We start from the raw sequence: 22086 nt of genomic DNA on the forward strand, positions 1-22086 counted from the left end.
GTCCATCAGTGTTTGCACGCAGCTGCATCTTATTGACCACGGATTCTGCAGCTGCAACGCCATGCAGCGGTGCATTTACGCGTTGATCGATTCCTGTATCGGAAAATAATCCATAGCCGCATGGTGACGTCACGCCGTTAAACGGTAATAGTGGCTGGGCGGGCTGGTTGGTGGGCGGGTGGCTGCTAGGTGCCGCGCGTACGCCAGGGGTAGATAGATGGGTGCACTGAACGCAAACACCGGATAAGAGGAAAGAGAAATAAATTACGCACAAGGACTGTTTGTGGACGCGCGTTGGGACTGTTTGCGGTTTGTTTGCTTGTCGCGTCGGCGCGTTGGGGATGTAGTAGCAGTCACGGCCGCCCGCAGGAGGAGGATGGATGCGTAACAGGACGGATCGAGCCAGCTGTGGCCTGCTTCTCACAGCAACATCTGGCCGGTGAGTCCTCTGACAGCCGCAGCCGCTTGCCAGGCGCGCGGGCATTTCTACTCGTGTGAACCGGAGGGAGGAGGGGGGAGGCTCAGTTTGGGAGCAGCCGCGCTCCCCTCCTCGGTCTCCGGTCCGGTGAGTCGGTGTGACCTCGTCCTTGGCTGCCAGATGACGGATGAGTGATTGATGTGCACGTTTGACAGACAGGCTGCGTGCAGCATATGATCAAGGCGCATCACGGATCGTGCTCGTGCTCTGAGAGAAAACCATGAACGTGACATGCTGTTAAATGCCTCGTGTGCAGCATGCATGCACACCTGCAAAAGCAATGCAAAACCTTCAATTTATAACTATTGCAACTGGGAAAATGCAATTACATGCGTCATTCAAGGATTAAATCAGCATAATACCATGAGATTAATGCAAATATATGCAAGGGAGATCTCCATAATCTTTCTTTATCCTCATTATAAACCCTTACAGGTACCCATTGATACTGTGGGTGCAGCAATCACTGTGCAATTGTTGCAGCTATTGCATGCCACAGACACACTACAAGAGCCTGCAGAGATATTTGAGAGGTTTAAACACAAAATAGCACAGAGGTTAAGGTCACAGTGAATCCATGTTGGATTATCACGGGAGGTAAAGTACAATACACTCCCCTTAAACTTGCACTTAAAGGCTATGACAGTGATTTTCTGCTCCCTGTGTCCCCTCCTTGTCCACGTCTTAACCAGCTTGTAGTCCTCCTGCAGGGTCAGAGAGGGCGCCTCAGCAGCCAGCCGGTTCTGGACTATTGCGGGGAGGAGGTGGAGGAAGAGATGGAGATGGAGGAGGGGGACGCAGAGGGGGAAGGGCCCATGGCGGTCAGAGAGGGGCCGAGCGGTCACGGCCTCCAGCAGGACGACAACAACAGCGCAAGGACGACAAACACCACCACAACGAACCTCCTGGCTTCTGTCAAAGAGCAGGTAAGAGGCTGAGGATGCTGCAGTCACACCCATGATGCTGTCAACGAGTCCGTTCACACTTTGGTCATTTTTCTTATCACTCTGTGGCAGGTTTGCATCACTGTTTGTGTTTTTTTATTGATTTCCCATCAGAAAGAGTTAATATTAATACAGAGGCTCTGGTTTAGAGGTGGCAGGTCTTAATCCAAGGATCCTTTTCTTGTGTATCATCCAAAACACTAACAAGCCAACTTTTGAGTCTGATAGAGGGGAGCACCAGCGCTCTGGCTCCGCCTCTTCTCACAGGATAAATGAAGTCTGTGATTCACCCAAATTTACCGAGTAAATCCAGAGGATTATCTCCAGATGACACTGACTGTAATGGGTCTCTGTGCTGAGTGTTCCAAATTTGCATTTAAAATTCTATTAAAACTGTCATTAATAATTTACTACAACCAGGATTTTTAAATCTCTACTACAAACAGGACAGGAACCGAGTCCAAAACTGCCAGAAACACATTGAGGGAGACAGACTTTTGACAGGTTTCATGCAGGAGTATGTTGATTAGATGACTCATCTGCAGTGGGCATATTTTAAAGCTGAATGTTGATGTGAACTGACAGCCAGAGATGTTGACTTTTACTATTGACACATCAAAAATCAGCGGATGAGAGGTTCAAATTAAAGACGGAAATATAAAAACTGACACTTACAGCTGCAGCCTCCATCCCTCCGTCTGTCTCTCATCTCCGCTGTTATTTTTATGCCTCTGTCTATCTCCTCAACATGGGAGTCTGTCTGTTCTCCTGCTCTTAATTATGCCTGGACCGTGGCCATGCTCTCAACTTATTCCCTGGGTGTGTGACTCTGAATTCGGCACACTGCTATTTAAAGGCTTATGATGTCCAAGAAAGAAGAAGATGCTCTCGGTTATAATCTACAATTTTCCTCGGAGCGAGCAGAAATAATGTTGACGTGAAGTTTGGGATGTTTGGCTTTGATATTCTGTTTAAAGAAATCTGCAACTTCCTCATTTCACTTGTGAGAATCCATTTTCCTGCAGAGGACGAGCTTTGTTGATGTTTTCTGTGTTTGGTGGATATATTTCTGCAGGAGCTGTTCAATTTCTCTGTTTCAAGTTGCAAAACTGCTTCAGGTATGAGAATAAGAGGATGCAGAGCCAGTTCAAGGGTTTACATTTGCAAAAATGATCAAGTTTGATGCTTTCATTTTTATTCTGATGTCTTGGGAAGTGATACTGCAGTTCGTTAAAGAGGGTTTGTGACTTCAGGTGACAGTAAAATGTTTGAATATGAACTTCTGAGGCTGGTTTGAATCGTATTACCGTGCGTGCAGAGGTTAAGTCAAGGGCAGCTGTTCTTCCTTTATATTCCCGGAGACATTTTACCTCTGGTCTAGAAAAGCTTCCTCACTCCTGATTGACTGGCGGGGAGTCTCATTACTTTAACCTCTGCAGGGTTGCTGAGGTCACGTTTTGGCTGTAAATCTGCCCGACTGTCATGTGAGAGCTACTGGAGTGACACAAGTCAAGGCTTGAATGGGCTTTAGAGCGTTTTATAATCCTGCAGGGGCCAAGCTGGATGCACGACTGACAGCCTCTTGAATTTAAGTTTGACGTCTTATCTAACATTTTAACAAACTATGAAAACATCGCACAACATACAGAGACTTGGTTTGCAGAGTTTATGTTATCATGTTGCCTGTCTCAGACTGTTGAACAGGCTGCGACTGGAAAATATAATCAAGTTGCTTTACAATCCTCTGTGCTGAAAATGCATGCGGCAGCGCTGCTGAAGCGACAAATCTACCGCCTGCAGTTCCTCCACAGAAATGTCAAATTAGACGTGCTAAATGGAGCACATCAGTTATTGCCTTCTATTGTGTTCAGGGCCTGATGCTTTTTCACTTTGCTCTCATTTAGCCCATTAAAAGTTGGAGACGTGATAGACGTGAGCAGGGAAATACCAAAGCTGGAGACTGGGAGAGCCTTGGCGACGTAAAACCAATGCTGTGTCAGCACTCAGTTTAATTTTGTCACTTCTTGAGCAAACACTCCAAGATTGATTAGATGTTGAGACAACAGCCTGCAGGGAAGATGCTGCGAATTGAAATTTAAGTCGGATGTTGCTGCTATTTGCATCGTTCTGTGGAGTCGAGAGTGAAATATGTCTCTGATATCAGATCCAGATAGATCAAAGAGCTGTCACAATATAAACCAGAGCTGTTTATGGGCTTTGTTTGATGGGTTTGGTATTGAAATTGACCAAAAGCCTTCAGGAAGTTGTAAATGACCTTGCTCACCTGGGATCCGTCTTGCATGGTCGTATTATTTAGCTTCAGGCTCTGATCTTGCATACGTTCCTCTTTGTAATTCTGCTCAAATGAATTAATTATCTTTGGTTTTGTGCCGACAATTCAATATAAAGCTCTGATGGTTTGAACAATTCTTGGCTGCTCAGCATCAGCGCACATTTGTGGCTCCAACAGCCGCCTCGGTGTGGGCAAAGCAGGTCAATAAACCACAACAACATCAGACTAATTCTCCCATCAGCTTTCTTTTTATCCTTTTAGAGGAAAACAAAGCTAGTTTATGTTTCAATATTTCTGCGATGTGGAGAAATGACTCTGCCAAGCTGTTATCAGACTCTCATTTGTGGACTTGTTTGCTTCCCTGAGGCTGGCAGTAGCAGACTGTTGCTGTGCGGGGCAGCTCCCAGGTGTGAACGCCGGGTCCCTGTGCATGGATGTGACGCATGGTGCTGCTGAAAGAGAACATGCATGCTCAGCGAAAACCCCTCCCAGGATGGAGAGGAGCTCAATAAAACAACAACAACTGGGCCAAGTCAGCGCTCTACATGCTTGGATTGATTTCAACGATTAGGACCAGAAACATCGAGCAAAACGTCAAAGCAGATTTCACAAACAGCTGAAAAATGTTCCTGCTTTTTCTGCAGAAAGTGTGCAGGGGTTAAATCTGTGAATTTCAATCCAGTTATGTCAACAACCCGGTGCTTCCCTGAGGATATCTGAGGCACGCTGTACTTTAATGCCTCGTCTCTGTTGTAGTTTGGAAAAAGGAGCTTATGATGGACTGCAGTTGCAGCCTGATTTATTGTTTCCAAATTGTGGTCTCCCCAGGTTAGCAGCCTGCGTCTACAGTAAGTCACTCTGACGGAGGAGGAAGCTGATGCCTCTTCATCCATCATGCTGAAATCAAAGAGCAGAAAGCACCTTTGGTTACAGCTTCAGATCGTATAATTCTCTGATCTTCTTTGCATTTCCAGAGGTTATTTACTCTCTGTTTGCCTCTACCTGCCTCGGCTGCTTAACCACTTCCTGTGTCTCCCAGAAGCCTCATGACAGCCCTCAGAGAGCAAACGCAACTTGTTGCTTCCCATCAAAGGTGGGCGTTTGTGCGTTTTAAGAGGCCTGAAGTGTTTTAGTCCATCTGTGGGTCACATGTGTAGGAAGAGAGCAGGAGAGACGGATGCACAGCATTACAGGCAGACAAAGCTTGTGGGTGCAGTAACGCTGTGATTGTTGTACGTCTAGAAATAAAGAAAGAGGCTTTTATTAGCTAATCAGAGATGGGAAATAATGCTTTTCTCTTTTGTATTTCTATGAAGTTTCCTTCAAATGTGATGCAAGCTTCAGTAAGCGCAGCTTGGTAGAAATGTCCCACAGAGAAACACTTGTTATGATAAATCTTTGAAGCTATTTTAAAGCCTGTTCTTCTTCGCTCTTACCTCAGTAAGAAGTTGAATCACTTCAGGAGTACAGGAGTTCTTTCACCACCTCTGCATGAAAAGCTGTGTCGAGGAAGTTTCCCGCTGTATCAGGCACGTCTCATTTTGTCATGGACAGTATGTTTGGCCAGATACTCGTGAAAGTGTGAGTAATGCTTCTTCAAGCTGCAAAATGGGCCTGAAAAATGTTAAGCTGCCCTTTTTTGAACAAAGTCTTTACGGGTGAATTCTCCCTTAAAGACGGCGACTTACAGCGGGAGCAGCAATGTGTCGCAGCGGCAGAACTAGGCCGAACATTTCATGGATATCACAGATGCAGTCTGGATAAAGTGAACTGCCGGGGCTATGATTAGACACGGCGGAAAAGGGAGAAAGAGGCAGAGGTCTGTGGTTGGTGTCACTCGATAAGAGAGTGAAACACTTTGTGACGGCGCACAATGCGCCGCGGAGAATCGTCCGCTAGCCCCCAGCTGGTACGAGACATGGCCTGGCACGGCTGTGCGTGGGCCTGGCAGGGCGGACACGTCTTCAGACATCATGAGGTGACTGGTGCAGAGCAAGACGTGGCTCTGTTTGTCCCTCGAGGCTTACCGTAACATTGTGTGGCTGAAACAAGGAGAGCAGTGTGTTCCTGCGCCGTCTCTGTGCTGCTCTGAGGTGATGTAAGGAGATGTCAGGCAGAGTCAGCAGTGATGCTCAGACGGTGAGCTGCACGTTCAAACATCACGGGGGTTGAATGGCTCGCATCTTCATATCCTGAAGTCTTAAAGCTGGAAAAACTTCAAACATATGAAACCTTCTGGGTGCTGTAAGAGCTGGAGTGTTTGTCTGCAGTTATGTGTTTAAAAACTACACACTTTGGAGGCACATCAACCCCATCAGTGGACAAACATCCGTCCAATTACCTCAGAGTAATTGCTCCAGAAAAATCAACACTTATTAACGCTGCAGAGTTCGCTGTGTGTGCCCAGCTTCCTCCTGGGGTTCATTACAGTTTCATGAAGCTACAGTGATAACGTAAGGAGTGAGACTTTATGAGGAGTCTGGATTTAAAAGTTTATGTCCCTGAGTTCAGTTAAATGTCATAAACAGACTCATTTCCCCTGAAATCGACCAGCTTACTTTGTTTTTGCTCACGGCAGATAAGATGTGAGTCATGATGAGACTGTTAACTCAATCAAATTAAAAAAAAAAAAACAGTGGAGGTTAGCTTGCATCACATGTCCACAGCTGACCCAAATACAAAAAGAGCTTAAACACAGAGAATCCAAAATCCACAAGTGTGTCTTTTGTAGATTTTAAAGGATTGTAACTGGATCCACTTTTGTTGCATCATCCTTAAAAAATGTAAAAACTTGGATTATTTCAGTTAGCTGCTCCACGTAGCCCAAAGTACAGACGTCTGAGCGCCTTTCCAGACCTTATACTTCACGAAAACATTTCCTGGATTACTTCAAAACAAGGTTTCCTGGGATGCTTTGTGTTTTCCAGCTGAGTAGTTTTATATTTAGACGTTCAGCGCAGACAGCTAACTCTCTGGTGGACCTCCATGATGACACCAGCTGTGTGTTTTTTAGAAGATTTATAAAGCAGCCGGGAAGCCTCTGTGTTATGTAACAGAATTCAAATGAAGGGGTGCCAGAGCTACCAGCGATCCGGTCGCAGTCGGTAAACATCTGCTTCACTTTCACACCCTTGAGCAAGGCACTGGATCCCTACCAGCTTTTAGAGCCTTTGATAAGTAGAGCGTAAAGTGCTGCAGTGTTTTTGTTGTCAGATCGCCTCACATCTCTGGGTACTTTCAGATATTTATCACTGTGTTTTCAACAAATCGAGTTGTGGGAATGTGCAGAGTGAGTTTATCGCCAGGAAACAAGAAAGTTGCTGAAGCTGTGATGTCATGGTGGACGCCGCGGTGTAATGAGTGCTGTTGATGTCCCAACAGGAGCTGCAGTTTGAGAGGCTGACTCGGGAGCTGGAAGAGGAGCGACAGATCGTGGCCAGCCAGTTGGAGAGGTGCATGCTGGGAGCTGAGTCACCAGGGGGAGACAGTAGCAGGTAGATTTGATGGCCTAAAACTCCTAATACACACCCCGTATGTTCCTTTATGGATCAAAGACGGCTGGAAATCACGCTTGGCTCTTAGACCTCGCCGTCAAACCACATAACAGTCGAGTTCAACCTTACAACAAGTGATTTTCAGATGTTGACGGTCACATTGTGCTGTCAAAACACGCATGCATCAACCTGAACACAGAAAGACAAACTCAGATGTGCAGTCACAGCGTTTCATGTACGTTTTCACAAAGTCATTTCTCTTTGTCTTTAACACGTTCCTCCTCCCTCCTCCTGGACTGATTGGATGTAAAGTATATCATCCGGACTCTGATTTGATTTATGTCTCTGTCTCTGCTTTGTCATCTCCTCCATTTCCTCCTCCTCCTCCTCCTCTCTTCTACTGAAGCTCATCTGAGAAGTCGTTTGCATGGAGATCTGCAGGTATGATTTCGTATTTTATTTTCTCATGCTTATAGGACCGCCTGCTTCAGATTCAGACATGTCAACATGTTTAACTGTAAACTAAAGATCTTGCTTGAAAAAAGCGAAAACACACAGTTTTCCAGACGGCATTTTCCAGATGTATAAAGTCATTTTAACCTCCAAAGGGGCTGAAAATTGCACAAATACAGCACAGACCGGTGAAGCAAAACAAAACAATGTTTCCGCCAGAGTATATGGGCTCTGAAATGGACCCATTTACTATTCTGTCACAGATCCCTCTGCTCTGTTTCCTGGTCCATTCCTCACTGTCCGCTTTCCAATAAAGAAAAGTACGGCTGTAAAATCTTTTATTCTTTTCTGTCAGTGAATCGACACTTTTAGTCTCTAAGATTTCAAATGTTCTCCGTCTGAAGGTGAAGCTACTTTGGTATTTTGAAGGAAATTAGGAGATTCGTTGTTTCGGCAGGTGGGGAGTCGCAGGGAGGAGCCATGGAGGCGTCCGGTCGTCACCTGGAGGTGGAGGAGGGGCTCTTCCTGCCTGAGCCGGACCGCGCCTCCCTGCATGACAGTGAGGGTCTGTTAAATCTACACACCACATGGTGCAAAGGAAATAAAAAGCAGAATAGTTCTCTAACATGGCGCTACAAGATTGTTTACATCAGATTTTAAATTTGGGACTTCCTCTTTAAACTCTGAAGGCCCAAAACCCTTCTGCTGGATCTTAACTCTGTCACTGCAACATGAAATATTCATGGCTAAAGAGCACATGAGGAAAACTTACACGCTTACTTATTATTTATTAAGAGCACAACGCTTAAAAATTCAGATAATCTGCTTCATCAGGATTCTGGGTTTGATCTGATTTGACCGACAACATAAGCAACAGCTCAACTACTGTCGTCTACAAACTTCTGCAACTTCTGCAAGAAGTCATGTGTTTACTTCTTTATTTCTGACCATATTAGAACTCGTAACTACAAAACAGAGGAAAATCTGTTTGTTATTGGTCTTAAAAATGATGCACAAATGCTTTTTTGTACATTTCAGAGCCAGTGAGTGTTTGTGTGGGGCTGTTTCTGCAGAGGATTAATCCACATTCAGTGACCTGGTGATTATTTCAGGCAGTAGGACAATGTACATGGGATTAAAACAAAAACAAGAGTGTCACAGAGGGCAGCAGTTTGTGTTATTGAAGTGTTTTTTATATACTTTGAGTCAAAAATAGAAAAGGGGTTTCACCAAAACTCCTCTGAGATGATAACCAACGGATTTGTTCATAAATTTGTTTCCACATCAACAAATTGTCTTGTTTTCTGATGCAATCCGACTTATCCCATCTGTATAAAGACCTCAGTAGGAGGCTGATGAGTGCGATGTAGGTTTAATAATCAGTAAATGTAAAAATGTGAGGACTAAAAAAAGCCCATCTGTTAAGAGCATCCAGGATTCACCGCCTGCCTTGCTCTGCTGTTCGAGTCTCTTCTTTATTTCTTTCACCTTGTCAGGAAAGTTTCACATATATTCACACCTGGGAGCTCTGCAGAACAACCACAGCCGGTCTCTGTTGGACATTAGGCATCTTCACTGGAGCGGATGACATTTCGGTCCATCAAGCTCCCTCGCAGTTCGTGTTAAACCACAAAAGATGGGAGGCCGATAGAGCGAAGCGCTGAGGCAGTCGGTGCAGCTGTGAATTCTTTGTGTGCAGGAGAGCTTCGATTTCTTGTTTTATTTTATCAGATAGGAGGAAAAGGTTTAATGCTTTCTTAAAATGTCACAACTACAGCTATAGTGCATCCAAAAGCAACCCCTCACACTGATGATTCAACCGCCGTCTTATTGGAATAAATTACAATATCATAAGTACTCTGAGCTGCTGTGGAGCTGTTTGAAATTTTAAAAACAAACTTGCCTTTGGTCTTATTTACTCTGCACACTCTTGGAAGGGACTGATAGAGTAAAAATATCCCCCACATGCTCCCTCCTCTTCATCCTACAGAAGAAAAAGTAGGCCAGCTTTATTGCAGCTGTGTGGTATATATGCAGATGAAGGCTTAGTGCAGATTTGTACGCATGTGCATTGATATGCATAATGTCTTTTAACAAGTTGAATCCAGAGTGAGATAATATGGAAATCACTGATGTGATGGTGGATGTTGTTGCATCTCAAAATTCCACGAGAAGCGTGAAGACGTCAAGACTTTCCTCACCCTCTTATCTCGCCGTCCTCACAGGTTCAGGAGGTCACTCCGCTCACATGACCTCTTATTCGGACAGCGGCTACCAGGACAGCAGCGTTAGCTACTACAGCAACCAGAACGTGGTGCGTTCAGAGCCCCGAGCGTCCATATCCAGAAGCCCGAGAGCTGAAGGTCAAGCCTCAGGGCAGGTGAGCTTATCAGGAAACTTCTTTACAAAAATCCTCCCCTGATGGTGAGAACAAGTTTTATTTCATGGTATTTGCTCAAGCCGTGAGACCTGTCTGAACAGAAAGTGTCATTTAGCAAAGCCCAAATGCAAACAGATGTCTCACTCCAGGATTTTCTGCTCCCCTGCTCTTTACAGGTATCCGGCCGGATGTTACGCAGGATGGCCTCCCTCCCCTCCAGGAGTCAGTCCCCTGGCTGCGGCACTGCCGGCACCGTCTCGCCCTCTCGGATCTCCCTGCGAACATCCCAAGGCAGCACCTACGACTCGCCCATCCTCTCTGAGCCCAAACCTCTCGCTGCTGTGTTCCCTGGCACCTCCATGCCGCCTTCCTGCCCTTCGCCGACCTCTCCGACTGACGGCACGCAGGCTCTGGGTAGCAGCGGAGGCAGTGGAGGGAATATTTTAACAGGAGGAGGTGGAGGAGGTCGTCTGGGATCGACGCTCTCTCTGGTGGAGGGTCGGTGTTTGACGGGGTCACCGCTGAGATCGGGGATGACGGCCGTGCCGCAGCATTATGGCTCCACGCTGCCGAGGCAGAGCCAGCCGCTGGCGTACGGCGCTGATCCATACGGTCTGTACCAGAGGAGCGCACTGCCCCGCCCGGACTCCCTCATAGGTCAGTCTGAAACATCCACAGATCCAAATCCTGCAGAAATAGTTTCTTAAAATCATCTAAATATGAGACTAATTTTTAAACCAGACTCTAAAACGAGTGAACTGACACTGACAGAAGCATCAGACTCTGCTCAACAAACTCACTATTTTTAAACTAATTCTTTCGATCCTCCATGTGCGAATGAGTTGCTGGAAGAGCCCACACCATCTGCCTTTGGCTGCAGATTTGTGGTGCTGTTTTCACTGCGCCGCTCTGCACAGACCAGACAACAATCTGACTTCCTGAAGACGTCGTTGCTTTATTTATGGAGCTGTTTCCAGCTTTGATATCATGTTCACGACTGGATGATCTCTATTTCAGCTCACTGAACCTTTTTGCACTTTCTGCTGCTGTGAAATCATGAACCAGAGGGAAGTTTGACACCAAACAGTCTCACACAGCCACTGCACCCACGACCCATCACTGGGGGTTTGTTGTTGCTCCGTGTGATTAAACCGAGGCTCAGTGTCTGGTGTTACCAGCTGTGGAAACACCAAAACAAGCCAATGATTTGTCAGCTCCTGCAGGCTTGGGTAGATTGGAGGCAGATTGAATATTCACAGAGACAGATGCTGGTGTGACCGCACCTCAAAGCTGCTTTAGAAGTCTGCATCTCTGCGCTGGCAGATGTTTTGCACTGTGGGAAATTAAATTACACTGAATCTAAAGCAGAGGCTCCAAAAGTTGATCTCAGGGTGCTTCATGAAGCCTGTAAATTTGCAAACAGAGAACATTTATTGCACCCAATCCTCTTGTAAACGACGTCTTTTCAAAGTGTGAAAAATCACTCAACGCTTCATTTATTATCCCTTAAAGGACAACGCCGCAAATCTAAATTTAACGACATGATTAAACCCTTAAACATCCCTGAGATGTATGTGCACACCTCTGCAGACGGGATTCTTTCAGTTTCAGCTTCTGCAGAGTTTCAACCCCTGAATGTGTGTGACAAAGTGTGTGTGTTTGTGAAATATTTGCAGCAAACTCTTCTCCTTGTAGATAAACAAAGCCACGCTCCACAGCCTCGACAAGCATTTCCTCTGTTGATTTAATAACCCTTCCTTTGTCCGGGGGAGACTTGACTGATTTAATATCGTGCCACACAGCACATGCACTGTGCAGGATGTCTGCAGAGTTTCAGTGTCTCTGAGTTTTCAAACAAAGCTGCATGTTGAGCAGAGTAACTCTGAGGCAAAGTGCAAGCTCTGCAGGTGATTTTATCTCGTCGCCGAGCTTTTGCAGCTCATTTCATGCTGTTTTCGTTAAATTATCTTCCCACGCTGGGTTTGATATTTGATGCATGCTACAAGTGTAATCTTTGAAAGGAGAGGTACATGTTTTCAACTGATCCCTCAGGGTGATTGATCTGCTGCAGTTTGAGAGCAAACAAGCCAGAAAAAGATCACAATGCTGTGCATAAAAACATCTAGAGCATAAATGAGTCACCGCTCCTGTTGTTAAGTGCTTCCATCTCTTTCTCATGCGTCATTTAGAAAATTGATGCATAAGAGAAGAAACTGCGTTAGCATCGAGCTGGTCTGGTTAAGCTGCGGTCGATGGGAGCAGAAAAAAGCAGCGGGGGGTTACGGTCCAGTGTTTCCTCTCCACTTGTCTCAAGCTGCTGGATCTTTACTCCACGGATCCTGTCTTGTTAGCAGACTGGCACAGATGCAGTGATGCTTTGTTAATGGACTCTGGGAGGCCAAGTGGCTTAAGTTTAGATCAATGTTTGGATGTGAACGAAAATATCAAGCTTTAATCGCTGGAATAAATAATGCTAACGCTAAATGAAGGAAGCAGGAAATATTTGAAATGCATGTATGTGGATTCGATTAGTTGTTACCTTGGCAACAGCTGCTCTTGCTGGGCTCTGCATGGAAATACATTTTGCAGAAGATGAATATGAATATAACCTTTCCTCGCAGCAGACGTCACCGCGTGGTCACTCTCTGTTCGGTGAAACTTTGTTAAAGAGGAAAAAGCTGAGGAGACAGTTTCAGATTCAGATGCTATCTTTGGTAGATTCAGCCGAGCCTGCAGGAGATACTTTAGGAGGGATTAAGTCTGCAAGTCTGGCTTACAGACGCCTTTGAGGAGCAAACCAAAACAGACCAACAGCTGCTGGCTTTGAACCACATGATTTAATCATTCATGTCAGAGATCTCCGCTGAGTTCAGGATGTTTTATTTCTTCTGCAAACACCAGAAATGTTTAAGGAAGATAAATTTATAGCAGCTTCCTCTTTTTTATTACCTGGCCGACGCCACTTTCTCTCCTCACACCGTTGTGTTGCAGGATTTACTGCTGAAGTGCTGCTGATGCTGCAGCGACACAGATTTATTCCTCCCTCCTGCCCTCTGTCACTTTGCTAAGCCGTTCTCACTGACCCATATAGGGGTGTTTCTATCACAAAGCCTCGTCGAGCATCAGCATGTGATTATCAGCTGACGGCACTGGGAGGCTTTATTATGCTGCGATCAGTGTGTGCACCCGCTTTAATTTAGTCTATTTTCACATGACGTGTGTCTTTGTGTGAGTCTGCATTCTGCCCGTGCAGGATTTGGTGTGTGTTTGTGTGTGTGCAGTCACATTTCTGCACCTTTTGTGTTGTTTTGTTGTGTTTGTGCATGTGTGAAAAGAGGATGTTGGTGTGTAGGAGGCTGAGTCAGTGAACTAAATAAAATGCCTCCTATTCTCTTGCTGAGCAATTCTCCTGCTGCAGCTCTGCTAAGTGGCCTAATACTTCGCCTAATTCCTTATTCCCTGCTATCCTGCAGATCCAGCGTAATCCCAGATTACATGAGAGAGATAAGCAATAGATGGGTATACAAGATTAGGCTATTACCCATCAGCAGCGCTCGTAGCTTAGGTAGTGAAACCTGGTGAGCAACCAAAACACAAACGTAAGCTGAGAGATGATCCTTTTTTTGGGAAATGGGCTGAAACGTCACCGGCGTGGTCAAGGTTTGAAGCGTGAGAGTCGTGGATGTAAGTGACGGAGGAAACCTGCAAGTAGAAATCTTCCAACCCAACGATGATGGGTGCATTTTGAGATGTGACGATTGCACATTTTTTCTCTCCACCAGAGGAAATCTCTTTGTGATAAGAAGCAGAGTTTCTGATTCGTTCGCTCTGAAATTTATGGAGATGTAAGAAAAGAGCAGTGTGGAAGCAAACAGCTCCTTCATCACCAGCTCTGAGTGTAAATTGTGCGCTTCAGCTGTTGGTCTGATGCAGCGCGGCCGCCCCCTTCGTGCCCTGAAGCCTCTTTATAATTGGAGCGCTCTTTGAACTGATCTGCTCTGAGATTGGAGGATGGAAAACCCTCTGCTCGGCTTGTTTGACTTGCTGATGACGACGCCTGCAGCTCGTTCTGAACGGCTCAAGTCTTGGTGGCTTTCATGAGTCGGCGGTCTGAATTATCATGTTTGGTTTAGGGTTTATTTGCATGATGGCCTCACCTAAAGATGACTCAACCATGAGAAAAAAAGCTGTTTGAAGCCTGCAAACAGAGCCTGAGACAACCCCTTCAGCTTTCAGCACAAAAAACACAAAAAAAAGCAAGAATGGAAGATGATTGCTTCCTAAAAACAACAGGAGAGCCCCAGCGCTGCAGGATGCAGATGCTTTGAGCTCCTCCTTTCCTCAAGCTTTGCTCTCGCTAGAAATGTTGGTGTAATGTGGAAACCAAACTGTCAAACTGTCTCAAATCAGCCGTCTCCTCAGCTTGAGCTTCCAGTCGACTCAAACGTGAAATATTAAGTCTTATGTGTTTACTTTTGCAGGGCTCCACAGCTCGTACGCCGGTCACGGGGCACAAATCGACCCCGAGCTGAGAGCGGCGTTATCTCCAGACTGCCACATGACGCCCGTTTTTGACGAGCGCTCCTTTCACAGCCCGCTCTACCACAGCCCGACCCACGACCCCCAGGGAGCCCTCTACAGGCCAAACACAGGTATGGAATAAGGATGCACCGATATGAAAATTTTAGCCAATACCAATCGGGATATTGGTAAAAAAAAAAAAAAAGGAAGTTCAGAGAGAAAGAGCGATGCAGCCATGAGAAAAGACGACCATGGAGAGGATAAACGTGATCAGAAAAGTTTTTTTTGGATCTGAAAATAGAAAGAGAGACTTAAAAGAAGGGGATCCACTCTTCTTCTGTAGTTTTGGTCTTTACAGAGTCAGAGAAAACAAGATTATTTGGGTCTTGAAAGAGCTATTGAGTAAATATCGGCCGATACCAATACTGATATCGATATATCATGCATAAAGATACCTGAGCAAGAAATCTTTATTATCACATTAACATGTTGTGTTTACAGCAATTTGGAGCTCTTATAACAGGGACTGATTCCCTTTACTCCAGCAACCTATTTTTCACCTCGGCATCGCGCGCTCTACTCCACAGATTACTCCTGCAAAACCGACGCTAAAAATCACGGTTTCCAGGCGCAGGAAGTGTTGTTATTATCACTCCCTGAGGTCAGAACTTAATTAGGCTGAAACCTTTCATGTACCGGCGTGCGTCTTAATTGAAGCCTTTGCAGAATGATTTAGAGCTGAAAGCTCTGCGGGGTTTGATTGTGGAGGATCTGAGGAGCCATTTGAGCTTCGTTTAGCGAGATTTAAAGCACGCTCTGGCTTTAGAGGCGTCCTGCTGCTCTGAAATGGCCCTCGGTGTTTCTGCACTTTTATATTTGACTGTTTTCTCTTTTTGTGACCTTGGATGTTTTATAAACTACGTCTATTCTAAAAGGAAATAAAACCTGGATTAAATTTATGTCTTATTACGCTCCATTCCTGAAGCATCCTCTCTTCATTTCCTCAGGTATGGGCACCCTCCCTCGGGCCACCAGCCACTGCAGCACGCTGCCGTACCAAAGAAGCAGCAGCTACGGGCTGAGCACTGCGGCTCTCTACGTGGACCCCTACAGGGTTTCAGCTGAGCCCGTTTTCTCTCATCGGCACTCTGGGCTCGGAGAGCGGGTCGGCACACGCACCCCATCCATGGAGAGCATCCACAAAGACCCCAGGTACTCACCAAGCACAAACATACACACCAAACAAAGATCCACCAGTTAACTCCAGATTAAAAGGAGAGCTGATGAAGATTTCTCTGTCCCGGCCTCAGGGAGTTCGCTTGGCGTGACCCCGAGCTGCCGGAGGTCATCCACATGCTGCAGCATCACTTCCCCTCCGTCCAAGCCAACGCTGCCGCCTACCTGCAGCACCTGTGCTACGGAGACAACAGGGTGAAGGTGGAGGTAAGGTGACATGACACGCTGTGCAGGAGTAAAAATAACACGGCAGACGTCACAGACATGACTCACGCCTCAGCTGGAGGGGGATGATGCCTGAAGAGTGAATCAATTAAACCCAAACAGAAAAATGACAGTTTGATTTATTTTTGAGCTCTTCACAAGACCTCACAGCAACTGTTGCTCATTTCTGGTGTCTGGGATCACTCCTCGTGAATCTCTGCGCTGTCTCTCAGTTTACTCTGGGCTTACAGGGTTTGAAATTTCAATTTTATTAACGATCTTCGCTGCGACTCGCTGAGCCAAAGCGCCATCTGCTAAAATAAAACTTTAAGTCAAATCTCTGCCAAATGTGCCGACACGCTGAAACGCGGCGCGCGCTCTCTCTGCTCTTCTTCCCGTGCAATAAATAACTCCAACACGACGGCGAAAGCCTCTCCTCGTCCTGTTTGGTTCGTTTGGTGATGAGCTTTTAATTAGCCTTTAGAGCGGCCTGGACACGCGCCTGCCCGTTTAGCCAGAAACAAATGTTTTCAGCGACGGTTTGAAGACAGAATCAGAGAGGGACAGGAAGTGTCTGCTGCTCTCCTGAGACGGGTTTTTATTTTTCAGATGAAAGCGGAAAGTTTCCAACGCGCTGCATGATTCAGCTCTGGAGTTAATCCAAAATATCTGAAGGATCCGACGACATTAAATTCCTGCAGGACTGTTTCATTCACAGGTTGAATTTCTGCTGAAAAGCCCGTCAGGATGTTTTTATCAGATCATGTATGAGAAGTTTCACAAAGCGTTTAAAAACACATGCATAACATGATTCATGACGGTGACAGTTATCCCTCTGAAGCTGCACCTGAACAGATTTCCTCCGTCTCGTTTGTCTCTTGTGATCAAAGCTTTTCTCTGATTATAAAACTCTTCGTTTTCAGGATTGTTGAACAGTTAAAGCTTTGATTCTTCGGATTAAGAGACTAACTTTATCTAACCTCTGATGAGAAGTTTTGCTCAAACAAAACAGCGACTGAACACACTTCACTAGCTTCTTCACGTGTATCTCTGCTCTGCAGGTGTGTCACCTCGGAGGGATCCAGCACCTGGTGGACCAGCTGGATCACAAGGTTCCTGAAGTTCAGAAGAGTGCCTGCGGGGCCCTGAGGAACCTGGTGTACGGCAAAGCCACCGATAACAACAAGGTGGCTCTGAGGAACTGCGGCGGCGTCCCGGCTCTGCTGCGGCTCCTCAGGAAAACGACAGACAATGAAGTCCGAGAGCTTGTGACGGGTGCGTTTAATCAGAGGAGAATTATCTTTGTGAAAACGTGTCCTCGTTTGCACCAGGATGCAGTCTCTGGCAAAGACTGCCAAACAGTTGGTTAAAAAAATAAACAAAAGCACCCAGCTGGTCGATTAAAGACTACGAGTCCCAGAAGCCTCCTGCATCAGCTTTCCTCGCTGTCTGTCTTCGTTCTCCGAAATAGATTAAATCGAGGTGAAAGAAGCGTCCGCATTGGCAAAAAAACAGATTTCAAATTCAAAACTGGACACAGTGAAATCCCGCTGTGATGCACGTGGGCGTCTGCCCGCTCGTGAGGTTGTTTGGCCGCCTAACTGGCCGAGCGTCGGTCTGTGTCACCATCTGATTGGCTGCCCGGCTGGCTGACTGGCTGGATGTATTAATCCATGTGTCGGCTGTTCTGTGGGAGGTGAGAGCGGCAGCGGCTCAAACACTCAGCGCTCGGTGTTGACAGAGCAGATCTCGGCACAGTCATCGGGACAGATGCTCAGATAGCGTGGTTTGGAAACAGGATGCAGCACACACACTCACTCTCTCACACACACACTGAGAGGAGAAATGAAGCTGCGAGACAGGAGAGGAGACTCTTCAGAAAGTCTTCACTTTACCTCTAACATGAGAGCAATACCTGAAAGTTAAAGACAACACATTTCTCTGCATATGTGATTGAAGCTTTTCTGCTGCACAGATATCAGACTCTGTATCTTGCAGCGAGGCTCTAACACTGTTGTGCTTTGATTCACACCCACGTTAAATTTTGTGCCAGAGCGTACGGCTTTGGATGCTTCTGTGAAAGTTTATGGTATCTGTTTTTATAGTTTGAGCTTTTGAGTTTCAGCGTGCCCTTGTTGGCTCTGAAATGTGAGTTTTTATTCCTTCTCTTTGTGTAGGAAGACTCTTAAAGATGCTTTTTAAGGCGAAACACGTCGGTTAATGTGAGGGATAAACATTTAAAGAGGGAGATAAAATGACAGTAAACAAAACAAAAACAAGACAAGGCAACCCTTTCCTTTTTGTCTCTTGCACCCGTAGGCGTCCTGTGGAACCTCTCCTCCTGCGACGCGGCGAAGATGACCATCATCCGCGACGCTCTCTCCACGCTCACCAACACGGTCGTCATCCCACACTCAGGCTGGAGCAGCGTCTCGCACCGCGACGAACACAAGGTCAAGTTCCAGTCGTCGCTGCTGCTGCGAAACACCACCGGCTGCCTGAGGTGAAAACAAACGCCAAACAAAAAAACTGCCCCCGAAAGAGAAAGAGACTTTGACAATTAAAACTGCTCTTAAACTCATAAATCCCTCAAATATTTGAATAAAAAAGACGTGTGCTCATAAAATCACGATGCGAGCATCACCTCTGTGTTTGTGAGAGCCTTTCTTCTCCCCGTGTTTCATTTTAATGATCGTATAAAGCCACAGCATGTAATCAGAGTCCCATAAAAGGCTCAGTGATGGGGGTTTTATGCAGCCGTGAAGTCTTAAGTACGCATTTGACCACATTAGTTTGCAGAGAGAAACAACTGCGGAGAGATCTGCATCTTAAAAGTCGAAACCTCAAGATGAGGGCTGGGATGAATTATGAATGTTGCAGAAATAAAGTGCAAAAATGTCAACACAGCGAGCCTCAGTTGTAACTCCACCCTCGCTACAAGAAAAGGAGCTGGAATATGAACAAATATTGAGATAATTTGACTGTTTTGTTGTCTGATTGGCTCAATTTTCCAACAAATCAAACCTGCTGAGTGGAGACGTCCCAGTCCACATGCTGCAGACCGGCCCGATTGGACCAGTGCCAGTCTGCGTTTGTGTCAGGAAACAATCAGGAGCAGGGCCAGGTGTATTTCCTGGAGAAGCCAGCCCTCCCTAAAGAGATTTTTGCAGTAATAACTTCAATTTTCATCACTCAAACAGAATGAATTTTAATGCTGTGGTTAAAGCTTTCTGCAAACAAACTGCTGATGATTTATTTCCTCTAAACTGGCAGATTTATTCCCTCTGTGCTGCAGGGACTCAGCACAGCCTCCAGCTCCTCTCTGCATTCAGACACAGGCTGTATATCCATGGTATAGAAATGCATTGTGGGAGTCGTGTGCTGTTGTGCAGTCCTCTCATGTCAGCTCTCCGTTAGCAGCGGCTGCAGGCTCCTATTGGAGGATGGGCTCGCTCCTTTACTGTATCCGGGCAGGTTTTTCAGCCACCCTGTGGGGGAATCCACACACTGCACCTCGCTCTGAATTAATGAGTGTGTGTGTTTTCTGTCTGTGTGTGTGTGTAAGGAACCTGAGCTCAGCAGGGGAGGAGGCGAGGAGTCAGCTGCGTTGCTGTGAAGGTCTAGTCGACTCGCTGCTTCACGTACTCAAAGCCTGCGTCAACACCTCCGACTACGACAGCAAGGTGCAGCAAAAACACACACACAAACACACACCAGGAGACTTAAACCCAACATTTTACTTCATTATCAAACTGTGACAACTTTTAAATATCAAAGTGAAGTCTGGCAGACGATGAACACTCTCGCTTTCCCTCAGATCGTGGAGAACAGCGTGTGCACCCTGAGGAATCTCTCGTACCGCCTGGAGGTAGAGATGCCCTCCTCTCGTCTGCTCGGGAACCAGGAGCTGGACACCCTGCTGGGCTTCTCCTCCCCAGGGAAGGAGCTGGACTACCTCTGCTGGGGCAAGAGGAGGAGGGGGAGGAAGAGGGGCGGCTGGCCCGATGACAAGGTACAGATCAGAGCGCAGAGCTCAGGATGCTTTTCCTCGCCACGTGCTGCATGTGATCGGTGTTTTCTTGCAGTGGGACGGCGTCGGACCGATCCCGGGTTTCTCTCAGCCTCTGAGGGGAGCGGAGCTGCTGTGGCATCCTCTGGTGGTGAAGCCGTACCTCAACCTGCTGGCCGAGAGCTCCAACCCCGCCACGCTGGAGGGCGCCGCCGGGGCGCTGCAGAATCTCTCTGCAGGAAACTGGAAGGTAAACTTTTGCAGCTTTTTTTATCTTTACAGAAATGTTTTGTGTATTTCCTCACACGTTTTTCTCTGTGTGTTCAGTTCTCCTCCTACATCCGAGCTGCCGTGCGTAAAGAGAAAGGTCTGCCCATCCTGGTGGAGCTGCTGAGGATGGACAACGACCGGGTCGTCTGCTCTGTGGCCACCGCTCTGCGAAACATGTCGCTGGATAACCGCAACAAGGAGCTGATAGGTCCAAACACACACACATCTTCACTCATGTTCACACACAAGTCAGGGACAGCTTGTTCTGACGGTGAGACACAAGTGATGAGACAGCGCCCTCCTGTGGAGACATCTGGGTTCATAAAGAAACAGATTTTATAGATAGAGAGCCAAGAAAATCTTTGTTCTGGCTGCTTTTCTTTTTCTTTTACTCTGGTTTACACCACGGTTGTGCTGCAGTTTTATCAGGAAGTGGAAGGAGGAAAAATCAATGAAGACAAATCCAAAATATCCTCTGAAGCGAAACACAAAGAAAGTCAGGAGGAAGGATCAGAGCGTCCAAGTTAGGGTCAGACGTCCAACACAGCTCTGACATGTTTCAGCATCAATCCAGAGTTTCATCATCAGGATACGTTTCCTGTTGCAGGAAAGTACGCCATGCGAGACCTGGTGAACCGGCTCCCGGGCGGCAGTCCCACCGTGCTGTCAGACGACACGGTGGCGTCGGTGTGCTGCACGCTCCACGAGGTCACGAGCCGTAACATGGAGAACGCTAAAGCTTTAGCGGACAGCGGAGGCATCGAGAAGCTGGTGGACATCAGCAAAGGACGAGGGAAAGGGTACGACTTCCTGAGTTAATTTTTAAGTTCTGGAAACTTCACCTTGATCATAAAAGCTTAACCTCTCCGTGCCGTGTGTCTCAGGTACTCGATGAAGGTGGTGAAGGCGGCGGCTCAGGTGTTGAACACGCTGTGGCAGTACAGAGAGCTGAGGACCCTCTACAAACAGGTCAGTGAAGCAGAAATGCAAAGAAACTCAACAACAAAAACACAAACAGTTTAAAAAAACGTTCGCTGGGATCTTTTTGCCTCAGTCAGGAAAGAGTTTGAGAAAGTCTCGGGTAAGAAACGTCTTCAGCTGCTGCATCAGAGAGCGTAACGCTAAACTAACTCAGCGTCTCACTGCTTGTGTTTGAGCTCCTGAACTAAACTGAACTAATCAAACCTCAGCTCTGAGACTCTTTAAACACACTGAGGATGAACTTTTTGTATTCGCAGGACGGCTGGAACTACACACACTTCGTCACCCCGGTCTCCACTCTGGAGCGAGACCGCTACCTGTCCCAGCCGACGCTGCCCACCAGCCCACTGCAGATGTCCCCTGTTATCCAATCAGGTGAGAGAACTGGTGAGTCAGCTTCTCCTCATTTAAATCCAACAGTTACAGAGAAATACAGCTGTGGAAAAAGATATTAAGATGATTTTGTCTTCAGGTGGGAGTGCAACCTCCTCCCCGGCGATGCTCGGGATCAGAAGACACAGCTCCAACTATCAGAGGGCGCAGTCATCTATGCAACTCGACACGTATTATGGAGACAACAGTTTACACAAACGGCAGTACACAGGTTGGTGTCAAACATGGAGGGTTCACACACCTGGTGGTCACATCCTGAGCTGACACTCTTCTTTTCTTCAGGGTCTGAGAAGAAAACTCCGTATTTCATTGGGACGTATTCTTCCCAGTCAGGAGAGGATCTGAGGAGGTCCCAGGTGAGAGCACTCACCTCCACAGAAACTGGATCTTCTTCTCATTTTAGAGTCTGTTTTTAATGCCTGTCACTTCC

General features: G+C 46.6%; 1 protein-coding gene across 4 annotated transcripts in view; it reads left to right on the forward strand.

Moving 5' to 3' along the window:
• The window catches only part of LOC141785774 (plakophilin-4-like), a 25000-nt gene continuing 2914 nt past the window's right edge, over positions 1 to 22086 (forward strand). Inside the window, exons 1-22 of one of the 4 annotated variants that reach the window (XM_074664248.1) lie at positions 1 to 439; positions 1189 to 1404; positions 7097 to 7209; positions 7616 to 7650; positions 8120 to 8227; positions 9888 to 10042; positions 10219 to 10699; positions 14524 to 14694; positions 15571 to 15775; positions 15874 to 16006; positions 17065 to 17278; positions 18323 to 18506; positions 19569 to 19686; positions 19821 to 20015; positions 20089 to 20262; positions 20340 to 20490; positions 20890 to 21082; positions 21167 to 21251; positions 21337 to 21363; positions 21521 to 21650; positions 21736 to 21867; positions 21939 to 22012. In XM_074664248.1, the coding sequence (XP_074520349.1) occupies positions 1255 to 1404; positions 7097 to 7209; positions 7616 to 7650; positions 8120 to 8227; positions 9888 to 10042; positions 10219 to 10699; positions 14524 to 14694; positions 15571 to 15775; positions 15874 to 16006; positions 17065 to 17278; positions 18323 to 18506; positions 19569 to 19686; positions 19821 to 20015; positions 20089 to 20262; positions 20340 to 20490; positions 20890 to 21082; positions 21167 to 21251; positions 21337 to 21363; positions 21521 to 21650; positions 21736 to 21867; positions 21939 to 22012 (3228 nt within the window). In that variant the 5' untranslated portion in view covers positions 1 to 439; positions 1189 to 1254. The remainder of the gene's footprint in view (positions 440 to 1188; positions 1405 to 7096; positions 7210 to 7615; positions 7651 to 8119; positions 8228 to 9887; positions 10043 to 10218; positions 10700 to 14523; positions 14695 to 15570; positions 15776 to 15873; positions 16007 to 17064; positions 17279 to 18322; positions 18507 to 19568; positions 19687 to 19820; positions 20016 to 20088; positions 20263 to 20339; positions 20491 to 20889; positions 21083 to 21166; positions 21252 to 21336; positions 21364 to 21520; positions 21651 to 21735; positions 21868 to 21938; positions 22013 to 22086) is intronic. The other 3 variants (XM_074664249.1, XM_074664250.1, XM_074664252.1) reach the window with 3 other exon arrangements.

The sequence above is a fragment of the Halichoeres trimaculatus genome, unplaced genomic scaffold (genome assembly GCF_033239565.1).
Source record: "Halichoeres trimaculatus isolate MK-OKI-2021-1 unplaced genomic scaffold, fHalTri1.1 fHalTri1_scaffold_24, whole genome shotgun sequence".
NCBI lineage: Eukaryota > Metazoa > Chordata > Actinopteri > Labriformes > Labridae > Halichoeres > Halichoeres trimaculatus.